Here is a 21,160-nt window from a genome sequence, read left to right on the forward strand (position 1 = left end):
CATTTTTGACAAGGTTAGATTTTTTAAACTACAACTTGTTTAAAGACGGTCCAACAAGTGATGAATTGACTTAATGATTATAGTCTTCTTATCTAACTCAATGGAGAAAGGGTCGAATTTGGATATAAAAGACGAATGCACTGTCCTAGTCAATTAGCTCAACCCACATATGCTGGGATACCCTATGAAGGATGTTTCTTGAGGTAGAGTCTCTTTGTTTGGCTTGATCTTTTTATATTCTCAACGATCTGCATCTTAAATATAATAAATTCTCAGAGATAATTTAAGGGATCCACATTGATTGATTTCCCAAGATAACATTTCTGACTCCTCAATTTCGGTCAATTTCACATTAATCATTCCAAATTAATTTACAATTATCGAATTTAAGTGACATAAGAATATGCTATTGTCAAAATAATAATAATAATAATAATAATATATCGTTAAATAAGAACCCTTGATTCAATAATTATTTTGAATGTACGGTTTTGATAATATCATACTAAACCTAATACTTAATTTTAACTTCAACTACAAAATAAAAGAGCTTTTCATAAATAAAAATGCAATTTTTTGAAAATTGTAAATGTCAAAATCATACAATTTCACACTTAAAACTTAATTAAGAGTTAAGACGCGTCACATTCTCGAAAATATTTTATTTTTGAAGTCCTTAAAATCAGGAGGATATTGACAAAGAGTGTTATAAGTCAATATAAATTCAAAGAGGGAGGACGGTTTCTGGTATGATAGCTCTGTAGAGCGAGCATATAGGTGGAGAAGACGATGGGTTCGATTTCAGGAGAGATGGTGAAGAGGCAGGAAGACCAGGCTGCCTCCTTTTCATGGTGGTGGGACAGCCATAATTGTCCCAATCAATCTCAGTGGCTTGAAGCTACTCTCTCAGGTTTAGTAATACGACTCCTTTTCTTCTTCCTGATCTAGGGTTTTGAGTATGAGCACCCAGTTAAGTACACCAGCTTCTGCATGGTGTACACACACACACACACACACACACACACACACACATATATATATATATATATATATTGATAGATCTTCCGTGTTTGGATTAGGGTTTAAAGTTTAATGAACTGTTAAAATAAAATAGTCATCGTGCACTAATTTTAATATAAAAATTAATAGAAAACAGGCTGCTAACAACATTTTCCTAATTTCTCACACTCCTCATAATACCAGTTTTTGTAATCGATATTCATTCTGCACTATTTCGTCATTAGAAATTTTATTTGAATTCATGTTTTGTATCTTTTGGCACTCTTTTTTAACACAAAAATTCAGGGAGTGTAGTCAAATGAGGATTTTAAAGGATCTTAAAAGACTTTAGAATCATGGTGTAGTCAACTAGGATTTTAAAAGATTTTAAAAGAATCTATTCAAATACATGGGTAGTCAATTAAAGGATTTTAAAAGACTTTATAATCCTGATGTAGTCAACTGAGATTTTAAAGGATTTTTATAGAGTCCATGCAAATCTATAGGTATTCAAAAATTCATAGATTTTGAAGGATTTCTTTCAATAAGAGATTTTGTAGGATTTGAAAAGGGATTATAACTTATAAGCATAACAAAATCCTACCTCCAGTCCTATGATTTCTTTTCAACCCCCTCTCTCTCTCTCTCCATTCTGCAACTCAATTTTTCCTTCTCACTCTCCATTTTCTTTCAGACATAGAACCTGCTAACCTAATTTCCTTCCATGTTCAACTGTAATCATCCCAGTTGCAAACTCAAAATTTTTTGAATTGTACAATATTTTTTGAAATTTTTATTTCCTTTATTTTGGATTGTGTAATAGTATCTCTTGTAATGCTTTGATGGGAAATGTTAATAGCTACTAACAGTTCTTGTAATGATTATGCGTTCTATCTGAATGTGTTAATTTTTTTACCATGTTAATTGAACTCTTGGAAATTACTACTAAGAATCTTATTACCAATTCAAGCTTTTTGTTCTTTTTCGTGTAATCATGTTATTGTAAGGGTCAAGCATCTTCCAAAGCCTATTTATATTGGTAACTGTAGTTAGACTGAATAACACATTATGAACTAATCAATTGTTGAGGAAAAAGGGTTAATTTTGAGACATTTGATTTAAGAAGCATTACTTGTTTTGATTAGTTCAAATTATTTTTCGTAAAGAAATCACAATTCAAATGAGAAAAGAAAAGAAAAGACATATTTGATTGGTTTATATTTCCATACCCATATACATATGCTTATGTCTTTTTCAGATTTTGCACTGAGAAAAGAATTTATGTTGTAGGAGTCAAAAAAGAAATCCTAAGAAATCTATGAAAGAAATCCATACAAATCTATAATAGAAATCCATAATAATATGTCAAAATCCATATGGAATTGTAGAATCTATTAAAATCATTTGAAATCTGTCACTTAAAAAAGTCCATTAAAATCCTCTGAAATCCAAATTGATTATATTCTCAGTTTGAATCCCTACTGATATGGATTTAGAGTGATAGAGATCCATAGTAATGGTCTTAGTATCAGGATTAATACCATCTCATGGGATCACAAAAAAAATATGGAAAGAAAAGTAGTACACATGGGTTGAATTATTCGTTTCCAACTTTTTAACCGAATATATGGTATTATTGTTGCAGAGTTGAACGAAAAGACCAATCTCATGCTAAATATAATTGAAGTAGATGGAGATTCATTTGCAAAGAGGGTTGAGATGTTCTTCAAAAGGAAACCTAAGCTCATAAACTTGTTCGAAGACTTCTACAAGTCGTACCGATCGCTCGCCGAGAAGTATGATCAGCTTCGATCCGAGCTGATTCAAGCCTCTCATCTGAGATCATTTTCTTCTTTAGACTCCCTAAAAGTCCAAACTATGCAGAAGTGTGAGAAGGAAATCTCAAGTTACTTGAAGGACAAGTCTCTGAAGACACAGGTTGAGACAGACCAAAAATCCTACGAAGAATATATGGAAAAAGAGAACATTGATCATGGCGTAGAATCTGATATTAATGTGGATGAAAAAGTGAAAATGTGGGACGAAAAGATCTCAGAACTCATTGACGGAAATATGCAGCAGCAGGCTGAGTTGATAAGGAGAAACAAGGAGAAAAGTGAAATGATTGAAAGGCTTTTGTCTCAGGTGCATAGGCTAACAGATGAGAACAAAATTTTGTGGAATCGTCTGATATGCCATGAGGATACTACTGATCATATAATTACAAGCCAAAACAAGCCTCAATTTTCAAGGTCCAAGTCCAAAGGGCCATCTTTCTTTGGAAGGCTCACTGGATGCACTGGTACTTGATCTTAATTAGCTATTTTTCAACTTAATTAATTAGCGTTTGAGTTTTCAAATGTGTCTATTTATATGTATTCATAATACATATGATGATTTCGAGTAAATTATGACATTATTAGTTTTTATTTCGGCACCTTATAAAGAATATGTTAAATGTTTTGATTTAGAGGGCTGGAATATTGTTTTACCTGTCTGTTTTGTTTTGTGAGAAGAAATGTAATTGAAACACCTTTACGTGGTGTGCTACTCACACCAGTTATAGCTTATCTGTTCAATGTTGAAGAAGGACCCAAGTTCCTATTTTCCCTCCCCATTGATAGAAACAAAACATTCCTAATTACGTTGTGATCAGTCAAGGAGTCCTAGTCCTTAAAAGGTTATGATATTTCAGATTTGCTAAGATACGAGGTTTTTTTACCCAAAAAAGTTGTAGGCCAAAATAAGCAAAGTCATCCGGGATAAGTTCCAAGTATCCTAGTTCTTGAAGGGGTATCCTGGATAGAGCTCTATATAAAGGCATCATGGCCCCTCTTTAAAGGGCAAATTCTAAGTACTCGATCTCTCCTACACACTTTGTCTCAAAATACTTGATTGACTTAGGGTTTAGGGCTCTGGACGACAATCTCGAGAGGTCATACCGCTGCTGAGACCATGGAACGTAAGTCTCTTAAGACATTGCTTAAGACAGACCAAGAATTCTACGAAGTATCGGATGTTGGAGCTCATCGATGAAACTATGCAGAACCAGGTAGTAGATCAGGAGAAAAACAAATGAGCGGATTTCGTTCAAGGTACACAGGCTAACGAATGAGAACAGATTTTTGAAGTCTCACCTGGCAAGCCATAACTTATTATTGAAGGCAAAACAAATATCAGTTTTCAAGGTCCAAGTCCATGGGGGCATCTTTTCAACTTAATTAAGTAGAGATTAAGTTTTAGTTCCGGCACATCAGTATATAATATAGAATTTTGTTAAGTGTAGTTTTCAAGATTGAAATAATTTACTTGTTTTTGTTTGGGCGGCCTTTGTTTTCTTTAGTCTTTCTTTTGCTAAGAACACCTTTTGGATCCGTTCATCGATCAAGTTCTACATTATAACGTCGTTTCTGTACTTAAAGCATCTCGTTAAAAACGAAGTTCAATTAAACTTTAAACCATAGAAAAGTTATTTATAGTTAATTACAAGAAAAATAAGTTTTTATATATATATATATATATATTTTTTTTTTTGCCGATTTTATCACCATTTAGTGTGAATGGTACAATTACCAGAAAACATGAACTTGGTGGTAACATTTTTGTTAAAATATATTATCTGCATCTTAGGTGAGCTTTCCTTTCTTTTCAAGTTTATGACTTGTGGTTAAAAATTTATTAGACTAAAGCTTGTGGAACATATCTTACGCTTCCTTGAAAACAAATTCTAGTTTAATAAATTCTTAGTGGAAGTCCTTTAGTTTACAGTGGTGTTTATGCAAATTTTTCTATCTCAAATATGATATTCAAATCACATATAAAACAAATTCAACCTCATTATCATAATTTTCAATATCCAATCCAAAATTATGGTAACAATCTTACTTTTCTTTTCTTATTTATCCATTCAAACTTAAAATCATTCCTCCCTCTATGGAGAAACTTATTTGTCTTTTCATTTATAATTACTGTGTATTCACTGTACAAATATTATAATTAAAACCGTTCATTTTGTTTATTATCATCTAAAAACTATATTTACCAAAAAAAAAAAAAATCATTTAGTTTGGAGATCTTTTAGTCACCATGTATGTCAAACCAATCGGCAGTTTTGATAAGAAGTAGCATTTTCATGAAGAATCATCAATTTGTTTGATGCATATGAATGATTAAACGATCATCAATTTATTTGATGCATATGAATGACTAAACAATCTCTAAATTGAATAATTTTAAGCAGATATAATTTTTTTTTTTTGAACAAACGATATTATCTATATTAAGGGGGTGGGGAAATGAGTTAAGCTTTACAATGAGCTAGCAATAATGTGGTTCAAATTCGTCTTTGACGAGAATCAAATATAAGACCACTCACTTACCAATGAAGAAAAATATCATTAAACCTCAAGTAGATTAATCTTGTTATGATAATTATAAGCGAGAGACAAGTAGGTTCACCGTGAGAGACAAACGCTATCCCTCTAATTCTACCAAAATTATCCATCTAATTACCCATTTACACCGGAAAAAGACCAATTTGCCATCATAAATTACTCGTAAGTCGTGATGCAATATCTGACTAACGTTAAGTTTACAGACAGCGGTCTGCTCAATCCAAGGGCCCCCAAAATCTCTCTGTCCATGCTCTGGTTCAGTCTTCAGCTGAAAAAAACTCCGACCTTGGAGCCGTCGAGTCTCCGCCTACGCTACCCCTACATCCTAGAGCGCGATCTAGGCCCCTCCCATTGCCTGTAACTAACTAACTAACTAACTGACTACAACTCCATGGACCGGAGGCGAACCGACAGCCCGGTCTACGCCCGCCAGTGGACGAGCGAGTCCGCCACCACTGTCGGCGGAGCTACGTCTCCTGCAATGTCGCCTGTGCGTGGCCACCACGCGCGGTCCTCCTCCGCCAGCGGAATCTCCAACATTAAACGCACTCAGAACTTTGCCGCCAAGGCCGCGGCCCAGCGCCTCGCTCAGGTCATGGCCTCTCAGACCGCCGACGGCGACGACGACGACGACGAAGATGATGATCTAGGATTCCGGTACAGCGCTCCGCCGCCGCTCTCTCTGTCGAGGAATACCAACAGTCCCGGTGCTAAGCCGGCGGCGCCGTCTTTGAAGTCCACTACTCGATCACCTTCGCCCGCGGTAAATCTCTGAGCTTTATCAATTGTGCACTTTTTTTTTTCGGTTGTAAGTACTGAGTGGTTGAATGAATTCTTCAAAATGCAATCAGATCGTGCTTAAATTTGAGCGGACGAAGAACTGAATGTGGATTTAGTTGCTCTTGTATTTGAAATCCGGTAGTACATTGCTCTATCTATTCTGATTAACGATGAATTTTGCGAAATTCTGCCCTCTTGAGCTTGAAAAAGGCTGCCTTTTGTGTGGATATAGAGTTCTACTGAGTGGAAAGTTTGATTGACTGCGATGTTTAGATTTGTTCATACACAACTTAGATTGGTAGACATTTACTATTTTTGTGTCTTGAAAGGAATGTGTGTGTCGATGAATGGTGTTGTGAATGGATGGGGAAGTTTTGGCTTCAATGAAGAGGGCTAATTCAATTTTCTGATGTTTTAATTAGTTAGCTCGGAACTCCTTAGACGAAACTCCACAAGTTCGCTCAACATCAGCAGGAAGGCCAGCAATGTCTCTTCGTGCAGCACCTCCATTGGTACCACCCAATAGAACAACACTGAGGACAGCAACTTCCCTGCCGCCATTGGATCCTCCCACCACTAATAGCAAAAAGGAGAACAGGTAAATAATCTTCTTTCTCTCGTGTCATTTGTATAATTGAACATTTGAAGGTCTGCCACTATTTTATGAATTTCAGAGGTTTAGGTATAGAGTAACTGAATAATTTTATGCATTCTTTTAATGTCTTTGCTCATAGCATAGTTTACCTTAGTTTTCACTATCGTTCTCGTTCAGGCTTTCAAATGTATTCATACTATTTAAGGAGTTCAATTAATGTCTTGCTAATAGTTTCATTTCTATGCATGATATATAACCCCCTATCGGGTTTTTGGATTGGGGGTTCCTTTATATGAATGAATAATAAAAGTTAGAACATAATGGATTTGCATGAATTGCAGATTCTTGTCAGAAATAGGAAATTACAAAACAAAAGATCCAGGAGATCAACGTGACGCTTCTGCACTCCGTGATGAAGTATGTCAATGAATAACATCTATTTGAGTTTATTTTATCCTAACATCTCAATACTTGTCATTTGTATACTACTTTCGATAAATAAGGAAATTATTTTCTGTTTCCTATCATTGGAGTGGTACTTATTAACTATTTAAATTGCAGCTTGAAATGCTACAAGAAGAGAATTCGAATATTCTTGATAAGGTGCAATAAGTTATCCTTGTTATTTCTTAATTATTTAATTTAACTGAACTTATCTGTAACTGATTCCATTCTGAAATTTATCTTACAGCTTAGACATGAAGAAGAGAGATGCGATGAGACAGAGGCTAGAATTCGGGAACTTGAAAAACAGGTAAGTGCTCTATTATTATGATCTGCCCATAATGTTTGAGAGTGTGCCTTTATTAAACATGAAGTTTGCTTTTGTGAGTCTTCAGGTTACTGCGTTTGGCGAAGGCTTGTCTTTGGATGCAAAATTCTTGAGCAGGTGTACTAAAGTTAACTAACCTTCACGCCTGCCCTTTTCATTCTCATTTTCCTTTGATGACATCTTTTCTTGTTGCTTTGCAGAAAGGAAGCTGCCTTGCGGCAAAAAGAGGTAATTGTAGAAACTTGAAATGTTTTATTTTTGCCCCACCTAATTACAAGCCAAACCTACTTACAAACTCATTTGGTTGAAGTTTTTTGTTTTTATTTAACTTTTATCAGGAGTTTGCTAAACCAGAATGCACATGAATTATCTCAAAAAAAATAAAATAAAAATAAAAATAAAAAAAAACAAAAAAACAAAACAAAACAAAGAAACTAAGGAGGCTTTTTTTATTGTTATAGGTTGCACTTAAAGATGCAAAACAGTCAAAAGATGAGGCCGATAAGGAAGTTGCGTCCCTTCGGTCTGAAGTTGAGGTAAGCATGCTACCGTGCGGCCGTTGTCAGTCTGCCAAAAAAGAAATCTAAATCCAAGTCTTAAGGCTGAAGCATAACAAAATATTAAATATTATAGATTCACCGTACAAAAATATGTTTAGGAAATAGTACTTGGAAAAGCTTATTGAGAGTATGATTTATTCTTCATTGGCTCCTTGAGGAATTTTCTATTGCTACCACTGCAAATATTTTATTATTCTGTCTTTAACATAATTGCTTGAATCAGAAAGCAAAAGAAGCGAGTGACACTGTTATGAGACAACTTCATGGAGCTGAATCAGAAGTGAAATCCTTACAGTCAACGACACAAAGAATGATATTGACTCAAGAAGAAATGGTATTTGTACCCGTTTCTTGGAGCATATGAAATCATTGGTGATTAATTGTTTAGTTTCGCACTGCAGAGAGCATATTAGTAGCATCTGGAGGATTTTGATTATCTATATCCATATTTCAGGAAGAAGTAGTCCTCAAGAGGTGTTGGCTTGCACGCAATTGGGGTTTAGCTGCGAAGCTTGGTATCTATTCTACGTGATACTTGTCTTACTCTTCAGTGGTCCATTTTAAATTTATTCTGATAATTAATTACTCATTGAAATCCTTTTTTGTTTGCCTTTGCTTCCATTTTATTTTATTGAAAATAAACTAAATTTAATAATGGAAACAAAAACTAATACAAGACAATAAAAAGAGACCAATCTGTCCTTTCATCTGACTCAATTTTACACAATCTCTGTAATGCCTTGTAGGTATATGTGCAGATATTGCAGTATCTAAGTATGAATACTGGTCATCATTAGCTCCTCTCCCATTTGAGGTCGTCATTTCTGCAGGACAAAAGGCTAAGGAGGAACGTTGGGAAAAAGGCTAGTAATCATCGTGCAGTGTTTTTTGTTAGTATATATTTTTGTATTGTTTGGTTATGTGACAAGAGTAGGTCATTGTAGTTACGGCATGCTTCTTCGTACATTGAACAGGTAATGATGATGTTGAGAGGAGAAACAAACTGGTGCAAGACTTGAATGATCTAACTGGAGAAGGAAACATTGAGAGTATGCTTGCAGTTGAAATGGGCTTGAAAGAGCTGGCTTCCTTGAAGGTGCACTTTAATGCATTGCCATCTTGTTTTGTTCTCATATTTTGTTATTCTCAGACTCAGACTCACCATGCTAGATTAGTATTTGTCTCTCTTTTTACTGTCTGTATTAGATTGCTTCAGTGATTTTCTTTCAGTAATCTGCCTCTTTTTTAGTTTTCTCAATAATATATGATTTTTCGTACAACGAAGGTTGAGGATGAAATTGTGCTTGCATTGGCTGAACAACGGCGTCCAAACTCTGCTCGATTATCATTCTCTGGTATGCATTGTGTTTTTATATCATGTTGGCATGTATGGTTGACTTTTCTTCTGATATTTGCTATCATCTACAGTTCCTACTGTCTTATGCACATACGGGTTTTTTCAGGTATCAAATCACCTGTTGATCCAAAGTTTATGGAGGCCATTGGTATGCCTCTCTTTCTTAGATATCAAGTCGTTGGGTTATCCATAGTTTTCTATATTTAAAAATAAACAAATAAAATTTGGAACTGTTACTAACGTACTACATTATGGAATAGGGACAAAATAGTCACATATATCAGCACCCGATCAAATTACATAAATTTCTCATAAAACATTGTGCAGAGAGTCATTAACTCTCTCCTTTTTAAGTATTGTGTGAATTTAATCGATAAGATCTCCAGTTTTATTTACGTCGTAATCAAATGATGGATAGCTTTCAAAAATTTGTTTGTCATAGTGGTAATGTAATGTGTACTGATATTAATGTTTTCTTGCAGAGTTGAGTCCAGAGGAGTCAGAGGATGTTCTTTTTAAGGAGGTCTGAAATTTCGTCTCTTTTTATTCGTATTTGTGTCCCATTCATTCAAAATCATTTTCCTTCTGTATACGCATTTATGTAATTACATGTACACCTTGATTGCTGAAGTTCAATTTAACGGATGCTATTCTGACCAACCTTTGTGGCTAAATTCTCAACTTAATAATAGGGTTTCTATAGATAGAAATATACCAGCTTGTTAATCAACTGCCACATACATTTGATCTATAGAAACTTAATAAAATGGTCCAAGTAGTCACTTGTCATAATCTTCAAATTTATTAGTGATTTTGTTTTTCGGTCTAATAAACATATTAGTCTATGCGTTTCTTTGGTACTATTCGTTTTTCACAAGGACAAGATCTTAATTACTGTTAATGTAATGACTTTAAATGTATTCAACTGCCGCAGGCATGGCTTACTTATTTTTGGAGAAGAGCCAAAGTTCTTGGTATAGAGGAGGACATTGCCAAAGAAAGAGTTCAGTTTTGGATTAACCGCAGTAGGCATGCACCGACTTCACATGATGCTGTTGATGGTAAGTTTTACTTTTTTTCTCAGAATTTTAGATTTCACTCGGTCCTTGCACACAAAATCATTGCATTCCATTTCAATTAATTGGTTTTTGCCTAAATACGCGTGTTTTTTGATCAGTTGAGGAAGGGTTGATGGAACTCAGGAAATTGGGAATTGAGAGCCGGCTGTGGGAGGAATCCCGCAAGGCAATCGATCAAGAGTACTCTTCCGCATCTGTTGCGCAGAAATCTGCTCCACAATGAAGCCATGCTTGACAGTAAATATCTCTTAGATGTATTATGATCAGCTATTGCCTGCATTTTTTTCTTGTTAGTTCATTTATTATTTGCGATAAACTGATTTTGTTGGAGCAATTTTATGAGATTCTGCCTAACACGGCGGCCGTAGTTAATACACGAGAGGTGAGTTCGTCTCTTGTAATACGTAGACATATTCGCAATCGAACACGAACAGTTCCAATTTTTGTACAGATGGAATTTCAGTATTATGCCCTTTTCTGTTCTATTTTTTTACTACTCTTATGGTCTGTTCCAATTTTTGTAAAGATAGCGGGCTGGTACTACACTTAAAGGAGATCTCATAAGCATTATATTTCCCACCCATATTGGTAGGGAAATGGTTTCTACTCTTTTTGCTATTGTGCATATTATTTTTTTCTTATCCAAACTTATGTTTGACTTTTGTGGGCTATAGCTAGAGGTGTCAAACAGGCCGGGCCGGCCTGGGTTAATTTAAAGCCAGCCCCACGTGGATTTGAATTATGTTTGGGCATGCCCACTTAATAAATGAATCCTGCACTTAATAAAATATTAAGTCCAGCCCAGATCGTGGCCTTGGCCCATTAAAACCAGGGCCGTGCTATGATGGGTCACTAAACTGGCCGGTTTCGGCAAAACAAACTTTAGTTAATTTATTATTTTTTTTTTTTTATTAAAAAAAAAAAAAAAAAAAAACTGATTTGAACATGTTATTGAACTAAACATAACTTATATTAAGTCTCAACCTTAAAATGTATATATTTTTTTTTCTTGAACAAATGATAGTACTACACTAAGGGGGTGAGAAGTGGGCTATAAGTTTTACAATGGCCTTACCATAATAATGTAGTTCAAATTCGCCTTTGGCGAGAATCGAACCTAAGATCTCTCATTTACAAGTGAAGAAGAATACCATTAGACTATAATACTAAGATCGTGGGCCATGGGCCGGTCGGCCTTTTAAGCCAAAATCTTAGACTTGCCCCGCCCACTTCTTACGAATCATAATGTGCCATGCTTTAATTAAATGAGCTTGAGTCGTGCCGTGTCTTATTTAAATGGGCTGTGCTCGTGTCTTGCTTGTGCCAACTCGCCCGTTTGACACCTCTAGTTATGGCTTAGGAAGAACTGTATAAGTTCGCTACGAAAGATGAAAAATATGTTTCAAACAAGAGGGGAAGAAATAATGCTTCAAGGTGCGCTTTCTTTCAGAATTTATTTTTTCCCACCCATCTGCAATGCGGATATGCACTACCAAAATTGAACCAAACACATGAAAAAATGATTCACTTCATTTACGGGCTTGAGAAAGAAAGAATAAGGCCGGGAAATTGGTTTTGTCATCTCATAGATGGAGCGTTGTAAATGGCTGTTGGAGGCTTGGAATATTTGCTAAACTCTCTCTCCCCTTCTCTCTCACTGGAGTCTCTGTCACGCGGTCCATGGCACTAAGCACGCTCTGCATATTTTGTTGAAGCCACTAGCCACAGTGACTAAAATATATATCGTAAGTGTCCCCCGGGGGCCATAACATAAACTTACCACAAGAGTCAGGAGAGTTGGGCAACTGATCGACTAACTGGGACCAAATTTAGGGGAGAGAGAGAGAGAGAGAGAGAGAGAGAGATAGATGTCTACAATTTGCATTGTATTCTGGAGGATTGGATAGCAGCACTTAGCAGGATAGGCATGTGCACTTGAATATAATAGTACGCAGTGCCCCCCGTTGGGGCCATGGCCTTCTGGGTGGACTCCCCCACCCCATCCCAGTAAAAAGAAGAAAGAGAAAAAGAAAATGGTGAAAAGGTTCGCGTACAAATGAAAGAAAGACACTAGAATCCTAAAGGTGAATTTGACCCAATTCCCCTTCCCTATCGGTTTTTCCCCTTCCCATTTCTGTGAAATGGGACCCTTCTTTGCTAATAGACGGTTATTATAAACCCTAATCTAGAACCCCCATAGACACTACACACACCCCTACATGTTTAACATTGTTTAGAATCTTCCTCCACTATAATTAAAGTTTGTGGTGAATGATTTCATCTGCATATCTGTGATTTTGACTATGTAACAAGGCATTGAGGCCGCTACTTAATACTAGGTCTGGTGGTATTTTTTTTTATTTATAAGTAAAAAGTCTTAAGTTTGATTCTCGTCCAAGGTGAATTTGAACTACATTATTGCAAGCACATTGTGAGACTTGGCCACTTACTCCCCCTTAATGTAGATAATATCGTTTGTTCAAAAAAAAAAATAAATAAATAAAGGCATTGGGGCCTACACAAATTAGCAAAAACAACCCTAGAAATTAATTACAAATTGATATATTGTTGCCCTATCGGTCTATCAAACTATCAAGTTGATCTCTTTCTTAAGCATTTGATTGACTTACTACTAACTTACATGGACGCCAAATTGATGTCATATGAGTCTTTGTTCATCACCTTATATCTATAAGGTTAAAGCTGTCTTTGAAAAGGTTCTTATTTCTTGCTCATATGATTTCTATTAATCTACATATTATCATTTGAAGTCCATGTAAGGAAAAAAAATGGTAAGTCATGCTTTTGCTTATTTCAAATTTTCATAGCAAATGTTGATTTGCATGGAAAGTTTTGAAAAATGTAACCGATCTTAGTTTCTTTAACCGCAATCATTCTAATTTGTATAAAAAAAAAATAAGGAAAACTAATGAAAATGATTTGAAAACTTTAAGTTTTAACATGATTGATTTTTTAGTTTGTAAAAATATGGTTTTTCGTTAAAATAAACAATACCGAAAGCTTTTCGTTAAAGTTTCCTAAAAAATATGGAGCTATAATTTGTTTAATTGAATTATTTTTCTTATAGTCCGGTTGCTTACATGGAAAATATTGCCAGTGTAGATAGGCAAGTTTTGTTTCTTGACATATCATAATATTGACTGCGTTTAGATCAAAACACTCCCTCGAACAGTATGATCACACGTGTCATTAATACAAAACTCATAGTGTAAACACACCTGAAATTCAAAGATTACCATACAATTGGACGTATCCATCATGATTTTCCTCATAATTATTACACTGGAATCATTACACTGGATTAGATTATGCGTTGGGTTAATTAAGAGGTGAAGTTGGAACTCTCATCTAAAACATACTTTTTTTTTTTTTTTTTTTTTAATCTCCACAGTTGTGAAAGTTGATGTGGAAGTTAGTAGAGATAGGACGGCAAGAAAAGAAAAGGCAAACGTGGTGGAAGTGAGGAGGCTTCCTACATCAAAATGTAGAGGCGTGCATGGTGTGGCCCTGTGGGCGGCAAGTGCCGCAAGGCAGTGCCTTTTGGTAGGGTTTGCCCTTGGTCTCTACAAATCGGGTGGTCTAGCTTTGGTAAAAAAATTAAAATGTCACATTACATAGCATGTTTTCTCCAACATGCTCGAGTGAAAATCATTCCCCTCTTGGCCCCATCATCACCGCACAAACACACATGAGAGAGAGAGAGAGAGAGAGAGAGAGAGCTTCAAAGTCTCAAATCTTTTTTCTAGTTTGCACTTGTGTCAACAATTCATCCATTTTGTCAAGTTAAAAGCAGGTCTGACTTTACAAGTTTACGTATTTATGCTTTAGGGTTTCACCAATTTCTGACTTGTATCCGTGCTTTTGCGGAGACAAACCAACTAACAACGACTTATATACATCTATAAAGAAGCTTTCCAAGTATAAGCTGAATATAAAGTATAAACTGAAACTTTGAAGGGTTTCACTTTCTGATCTAAGATAATTAAATTTAGCTGTCCTCCCAATTAAAGTAAGCAGTATTCAATTCTTTCTTTATATATATATATATATATATATATATATTAGAATTGATGAACTTCAACATAATCATATTAATTCTAAAATATTACAAAAAAATTATAATAATAATCAGGCATATTAATTGAAATGCCCCATAAAACTGCCATTTATTCTCAATTTATCCTTTGAAACTGGTTTTGTTTCAATTTACCTTTTGAAACTAACATTGTCAACTTGGTTTCATTTCGCCCATTCCGTTAAAGAATTGTTAAATTCAAGCGTATTGTAGACATTTCAGTTTTCAAGGTTTAGTTAAATAAAAGCTTATTACCACACACCTCTTTGTATTTGCTTCTAGCCCGAGTTCAATGGATTGATTGTGCAAAACAAATTAGGGTTTATGGAAGAAGAGAAAGGAATTTAGGCATTTGATGGCTAATATGGGCGATGATGGCAGCCCGTTGTAATCCAAAGCAACCATTTTATTGTAAGTTAAAGTCGAAATTGTAATTAATTTATCGTCAAATTGTAATTAATTAATCGATGCTAATATATTTCTGCCATACCCATGCTAATCCCATCATCGTCCCAATCATGGAAACAGATCGAGATCCAAAAAGAACGAAAGCCTAGAACTCGCGTGCCTACTTCTAATCCCGTTTAATCCCTCCCTGCCGCGCAGAATTACATAAGGCCATTTAGTGAGGTGCGGAATCAATACGAATCCGAGTTAATCTCATTTATTTTAATTCTGGACTCTACTAAACGTGGGTTATTAGTCCTAGCTAAGCTACTCCCACTTGATATATTTTTTGGTCCAAAGCTAAGAGCATTTCCAACAAGTTAGCTAAATAGGTTTTTTTTTGCTATTTTAGCAGGCCAAGAGAAAAAAGTGGAAGTCCAACAGACTAGCAATCCCACCAGCTAAATTAACAAAATGAACATTGGCCAGGAGGAGAGCGAATTTAGCATAATGTTAAACTTAAAATAATACTAAATTTGCATTCTCTCTCGTTTCCGACTGGTGCATCGTTGCTCCTTGTGTCTCTGCAACTCGGGCAATACCCCTACAAATCTGGCCAATAAAGGGAGGATTGGGTTGCTGGATATGAGATCCTCTAATAGACTTAAGTTGGGATTGACATGTTGATAAAAAGGGAAAAATAATTGACAACGATATTAGTGTGATTAGATGTGACGACCCGTCTCAAATTATTATTATTATATATATATATATATATTTTTTTTTTTTCCCTCTAGTGTAAAGTGACAATATTGTCCTCATTGGCTTAGTGACATGGATGTACATTTGTAGTTTTAAATTATTTCCTCGCCGTCGTAATTAAATCGTATTCGGCGTCATGAACGCGTTGACGCAAGTTAGGGCAGAATCGGATTCGTAACGAAAATGTTACGATTATTTGAATACGTAAATGGGTAGAAATATTTTAGGATTGAGTACACCAATCACAATAGTTCCAATGTTCTTGAACCCAATCAGATTTTTGGGTTTCTTTCTTGGGCCAATTGAGAATCCTATCTCTCCCTCCCTCTTTCTCACGGTAGCCCAATCAGAAAATATCATTTTCTGATGCTGCCCAATCAGACACACACACGTGTACTCTCACCCTCTTCTCTCTCTCTCTCTCTCCCTCTCTCTCTCTCTCTTTCTTTCTCTCTCTCTCGATCCTTCTCCCTTTTTCTCCTTTTTGCAACGTGACACTCATACACCCAACTATCATCAAATTCGCATGGATCGAGTTTTTAGAATCCACCATCACCTTTCTTGTGACTTCACGAACCTAGCCATACTAATTGTTTGGGATTTTGACGAGTTTTAACCCGTGGACTCTTGAACGCCGACGTAGTGGTTCTTGGGTCGTCGTGCTTGTGGCCGAGTTAGGAGACTTTAAGGCTCGAGAAAACATCTACGCAACTCCACAGAGACCCTGGGGTAAGTTGGGAGTGAAGTTGACGTCAGAACAAGTGAGTTCGAGAAGTTTCAATTTTGGCCAGAACTTTCGAGGGATTTTCAGGCCGATTTTAGTTTGATTTTGGACTTTTGAGAGGTACAACTTTGTCCTACTCCTCAAGGGCTTTAAATCCATATAAATTTCATGGATTTTGGTTAAGAAATGGCAAAGTTATAAAGATTTGAAAATTTTCCAGAAATCCGGCAATATTTTTCCAAAAATCAACAAACAGAAGGTGGTGCCAGCGATGGCGGACAGCGGCGGATGGCAAGGTTGACTGGAGAAGAAAGCGAATATTTCGTCAAAGTTGACGGAATATTCTGACGGCGTCAGGTAACGCCGTTAATTCCGTCAGGCACTGGCCACACATGGCGAGTGGATGCGCGTCCGAGGTCCAAATTTTTTTCTAAAAATATGAGGGTGTTCGTGTTGTCGAGTAAATTACGTTGGTATATTCAAACATCCTATTTGAGCAACATATGAAGAATTAATCCTAGACTTTGTTTATGTGCTATTGAGTTAACGTTAAAATAGTTGTATCGCATATAGGTGAGGTGTACCCCGAGGACGAGCGTGGACAAGCGAAGTAAGGGGGCTACGATCCTGCTACTTATCAGTGAGTGGGCATTTGCTTTATATATATGCCTTACGATTTCCAGAAAACGTTTTTAAATGAATTTATGCCTTGTATGCCATGTCTATACTGCTTATTACTATATTGTTGCATTAGTATGAATTGTGAATTATACTATTTGATGCTGCGGAGGCTCAGGTAAGCTTCAGGTGAGTTAACATGTGATTGGTCTTGTTGCATTGCATATTGCTATGCATTTGTGCATTTAGAGCTTTTTATGCTGCACCCCGAGGCCAGGGCACAACTTTCACATGATTGTTCACCTCCAGCATCGCACGCTCACATTGGATCCAAGTTTTGGTGCTAGCTTGTCATACATACCACAATAGGTGGTTCCGACTCGTAGGTGACCCGCGATCTATCGCACAGTTTTCTTGTGATTGTAACACTTAAGCGTACTTATTTACACCCAACCTGTCGTGCATGTCACATTAGGGGACTCCGACTCGTTTGCAGACATATGTTGATGAGTTATAGATCTAGTCGTACAAGTCACGTTAGGTGACTCCAACTGGCATACTACTTTATATTGGTTTCACACCTGGCTTACATCTTTTAGTACTGAAATATTATGACATGGCATGCTTTAGTTTTCGTTGGCCTTGTGCATTGGTTTTTCGTACCTACTTAGTAGTATTTTTTGGAAACTATACGGGTTTTACGAAGAGAGGTTACTATGTTTAGAAAAGATAAATGTGTCAAACATTTTGTTTTTGTTTTGTTTTTTTTTTTTTTTGGCCCACTCACCCTTCTGTTTTGCACCCCTCCAGGTTCTAGGTAGCTGTTCATCTTTGGTGGCTCACGAGGACTACTCGGCGGTTCTGACGTTCTACTAAATAAGTAGGGATCTTCTCCCTGTTTGTATAATTAGTACTTAGTTAGTTTGACTGCACTTCCGTTTTACCTATGCTCTGATATGTGTGTATTATATACTTGAGCACTTTCACACACTTACATAGTATCTCTAGTTAAATAAGTTTAGTTTTGGTTTTTATTTATTCACATTTTTCTTATCATTATCACTTCTGTTGCGCACTAGACTACATCACTCTCACGTGACGGCCAACACGTCTCGATTCTGATCGGGATGTGTCATTAGAGTTGCTGTATACGTCTATTGCTGACACAAACTAACTACCAACCTTGTATACATCTATAAAGTACTTTTTCTAAGTATTAGAATGAATGTATATTGAAACATTGTAGGGTTTTAAATAAGAAATGAAAAAAAATCTCAATCCATTGCCATTTACTTATCTGCACACAGAAACCCTAATCAAATGTGAAACCAAAATTTATGGGTGCTAACCATGCGTGTCTAGGCCAATATAAGAACCGAAAAATCGATATTATTGATTCAGAAAGTTGGCTAGCTTTCCACTGTAAACAACTAAAATATAACAAAAGAAAGAAAAAAAAACCATCAAGTTTAAAATAAAGAATAATTTAAAAAAAAAAAAAAAAAAAAAGAGGTGAAGAAAAAAGTGAAGCCTTTGCTTCGATTTCCAAACTCACAGAATGCTCATTGCTTCACTTCCATTTCTGGGCACATTTCCCGACCAAAGTCGGGCACAGGAACAGGTACTTTCCATTGAAACCCTACTCTCTCTTTTTTTATCCTAAAAAAAGTGACCTAAATATTGCAGAGATGCTGGCTGCTGCAACGGGTAAGTACATTTGGTTTGGCGACGATAAAAACAAAATTTTGCATGCGGATTAATTAGGATTTAATTCGTGGGGAAAAATAAAATGAATAATAAGTTGGACAGTTTCCAAGTTGTCACGAGCAAAGATTGAGACCTTACATTAAGCTGAGCTCGAGGGCTGAGAAGAAGCAAACAAGACATGGAATAACGGAATATGTTTTGTCCTACTTCACACAGAACCATGGGAAAATAGAGGTTTATAGCCTTCTGCGGCTGAGTGCTTGCTAGGGCACACGCGCAATAGTTTAATCTTAGTTGATTTGATTACAGAGAAGCTCTAAATTTTTGTTAAGCTAGTAAGTATACAGTGTCAAAAAATTATTTTAGCTACTTTTTATCTTAAACAGCATTCTCTATTTTGATAAAAATTGAATATTTTTATTATTAACAATTCAAACCAAACACACTCATTTTCTAAAACAGACTTCTCTCTCTTTTTTTTCTCTTTTGCTCAATGGTCCATCTTGAGTTTTATTTTTTTTATTAATATTTAGCTAATAAAGAGTTACTATGTAAATTTTAAGAGTGATGGTTTATTTTGTTGTAATAGAGACTTTTTTATAGAATTTGTTAGAAGCGTGTTTTTTTTTTAGATTTGACTATTTAAAATAGAGTTTTGGTTGTTTTACATCTCTTGGAAATGCTCTTATATTTTGAAAGACTTGTTTGTTGTATTAAGATCAATCGTTGATGCCTGTATGTATGCTTTTAGAGACTTTATCAAATATGGACTGAAATGTGATATTTTACCATTGGCATTGACCCTCCTAAATCATAACTCATGATTCAATATCTTACTATTTCTTTTAAAAAAAACCAAAAGTTGTAGAAAGTTGTAGTGAGTTTCTGTGGAGACATAATTACACTCTGGTTGGTAGTCACCTTCAACTGTTTTGTGGTGCCCTTGCCATGCTTATATAGCTACTTTTGTTAAAAATATTTATTTAATTCAATTTTTTTATCTTAAGTTGTATATGGAGCAGAGTATACTGGATCCGGCTTCTCTACCTTTTTAATTCTCATATATTTTCATCCCTTTATATTTTGTGCAGTCACGATTAAGTCACGTTAGTATTTTATATTGATTTTTTTATAGAAATAAGACAAAAAGTAATAGTGATATAAAATGTTGATGTGACTTAACCGTGACCGTACAAATAAGAAGAGATGAGAGTGTATGAGAACTTGGAGGGAGAGAAGCCAGGTTCGAATATATTTACAGTAAATCCAATTGCAGCTTCAGTTGTAGATTTTGGAGTACTTGTTGGACAAACCCCAAAAAGACAATTACAGTAGAGTTCTGTACAATCTGTGAATTGATAGAGTTTCCTTTAAAGCACACTCTCTCTTTTCATTTTCAGCAACAGTAACAGCCTATTTTGCTGACTCACTCGGTCAAGTTACACCCAAAAGAAACACTTAGGCAGACGAGAGTAACCTGCACAATACAAATACATTTTTACGAGAATGTCACATGCTAATCATACGAGATCATATAATAAAAGAACTTACACATATTGTTTATAATTGACACATAATGCTGTGATTACAGTGTATTCGTACCGTTTGATTCTTTCTCTAGGCAAATAGGAGAAATTTTGGAGTCTAATGTTAATTGGAACCACGTCACTCTTTTCCACACACATTGAATTCCCCCTATATAGGTAAGTTCTATGTTGTGATCGTGTCCTTATCATTGTATCATTTACACATTCCTTTTTATAGGGTAAGTTTTTTTTTTTTTTCTCAATGTGTACGTGTCCTTAAATCATTAGCATTGGATGACACCATGATTGTGTACATGTGGCATATAAGTTGCTCTCCTCACACACCCAATACTTATCCCACCTCGATGTTTGGGTCTCTCTTTTTTAAGTGTGGTGACGGATGACGAGGTGCACCGGCCGAATCAAAGAATGTTTTAGGAGAGCAATTTATATAAAATGAGTTTACTGCTATATGACATCTCTTATTGAATACTACATTGCTATGTGAAGAAAAACTTGCACACAACAATGCATTATTGGTCAAGGACGTCACGTGGTGATGAACCGTTTCATGTAAGTCCTTTTCCTATTTTGGGCCCAATGTCTTTGAACAGACAAAAGTTCAATGATAATTAGGGTTTTTAGCCAATATGGTCCTTGAAATTGGCATAACTCCTCACCTTGGTTATTGACAATTAAAATCGATAGAAGTGGTCCCTGAGTTTCTCCACTGTAAATCATTTTGGTCATTTTGTGAAAAATTTGTCAATATTCTCGTTAAATTGTCATGTGAATGACCACATG

At 35.7% G+C, this 21,160-nt stretch overlaps 2 protein-coding genes across 2 annotated transcripts; both read left to right on the forward strand.

The window, feature by feature from the left end:
- The first annotated feature begins 10 nt into the window (after positions 1-10).
- Positions 11-3,553, forward strand: LOC137732609 (protein NETWORKED 3C). Its single transcript, XM_068471915.2, has 2 exons — positions 11-910; positions 2,645-3,553. Exons 1-2 carry the CDS (start codon positions 790-792, stop codon positions 3,307-3,309), a joined length of 786 nt encoding a protein of 261 aa, XP_068328016.1. The 5' UTR covers positions 11-789; the 3' UTR covers positions 3,310-3,553.
- Positions 3,554-5,576: 2,023 nt separating this feature from the next.
- LOC137730645 (coiled-coil domain-containing protein SCD2) lies at positions 5,577-11,001 on the forward strand. Its single transcript, XM_068469618.2, has 17 exons — positions 5,577-6,156; positions 6,596-6,771; positions 7,110-7,185; positions 7,330-7,371; positions 7,460-7,522; positions 7,608-7,657; positions 7,741-7,768; positions 8,002-8,076; positions 8,324-8,434; positions 8,555-8,615; positions 8,847-8,963; positions 9,075-9,196; positions 9,386-9,455; positions 9,564-9,605; positions 9,940-9,980; positions 10,392-10,518; positions 10,635-11,001. The coding sequence occupies exons 1-17, from the start codon at positions 5,785-5,787 to the stop codon at positions 10,757-10,759; spliced, it is 1,698 nt and encodes a 565-aa protein (XP_068325719.1). The 5' UTR covers positions 5,577-5,784; the 3' UTR covers positions 10,760-11,001.
- Positions 11,002-21,160: the final 10,159 nt, after the last annotated feature.

The sequence above is a fragment of the Pyrus communis genome, chromosome 16 (genome assembly GCF_041283825.1).
Source record: "Pyrus communis isolate YQ-2024b chromosome 16, ASM4128382v1, whole genome shotgun sequence".
Classification (NCBI taxonomy): Eukaryota; Viridiplantae; Streptophyta; class Magnoliopsida; order Rosales; family Rosaceae; genus Pyrus; species Pyrus communis.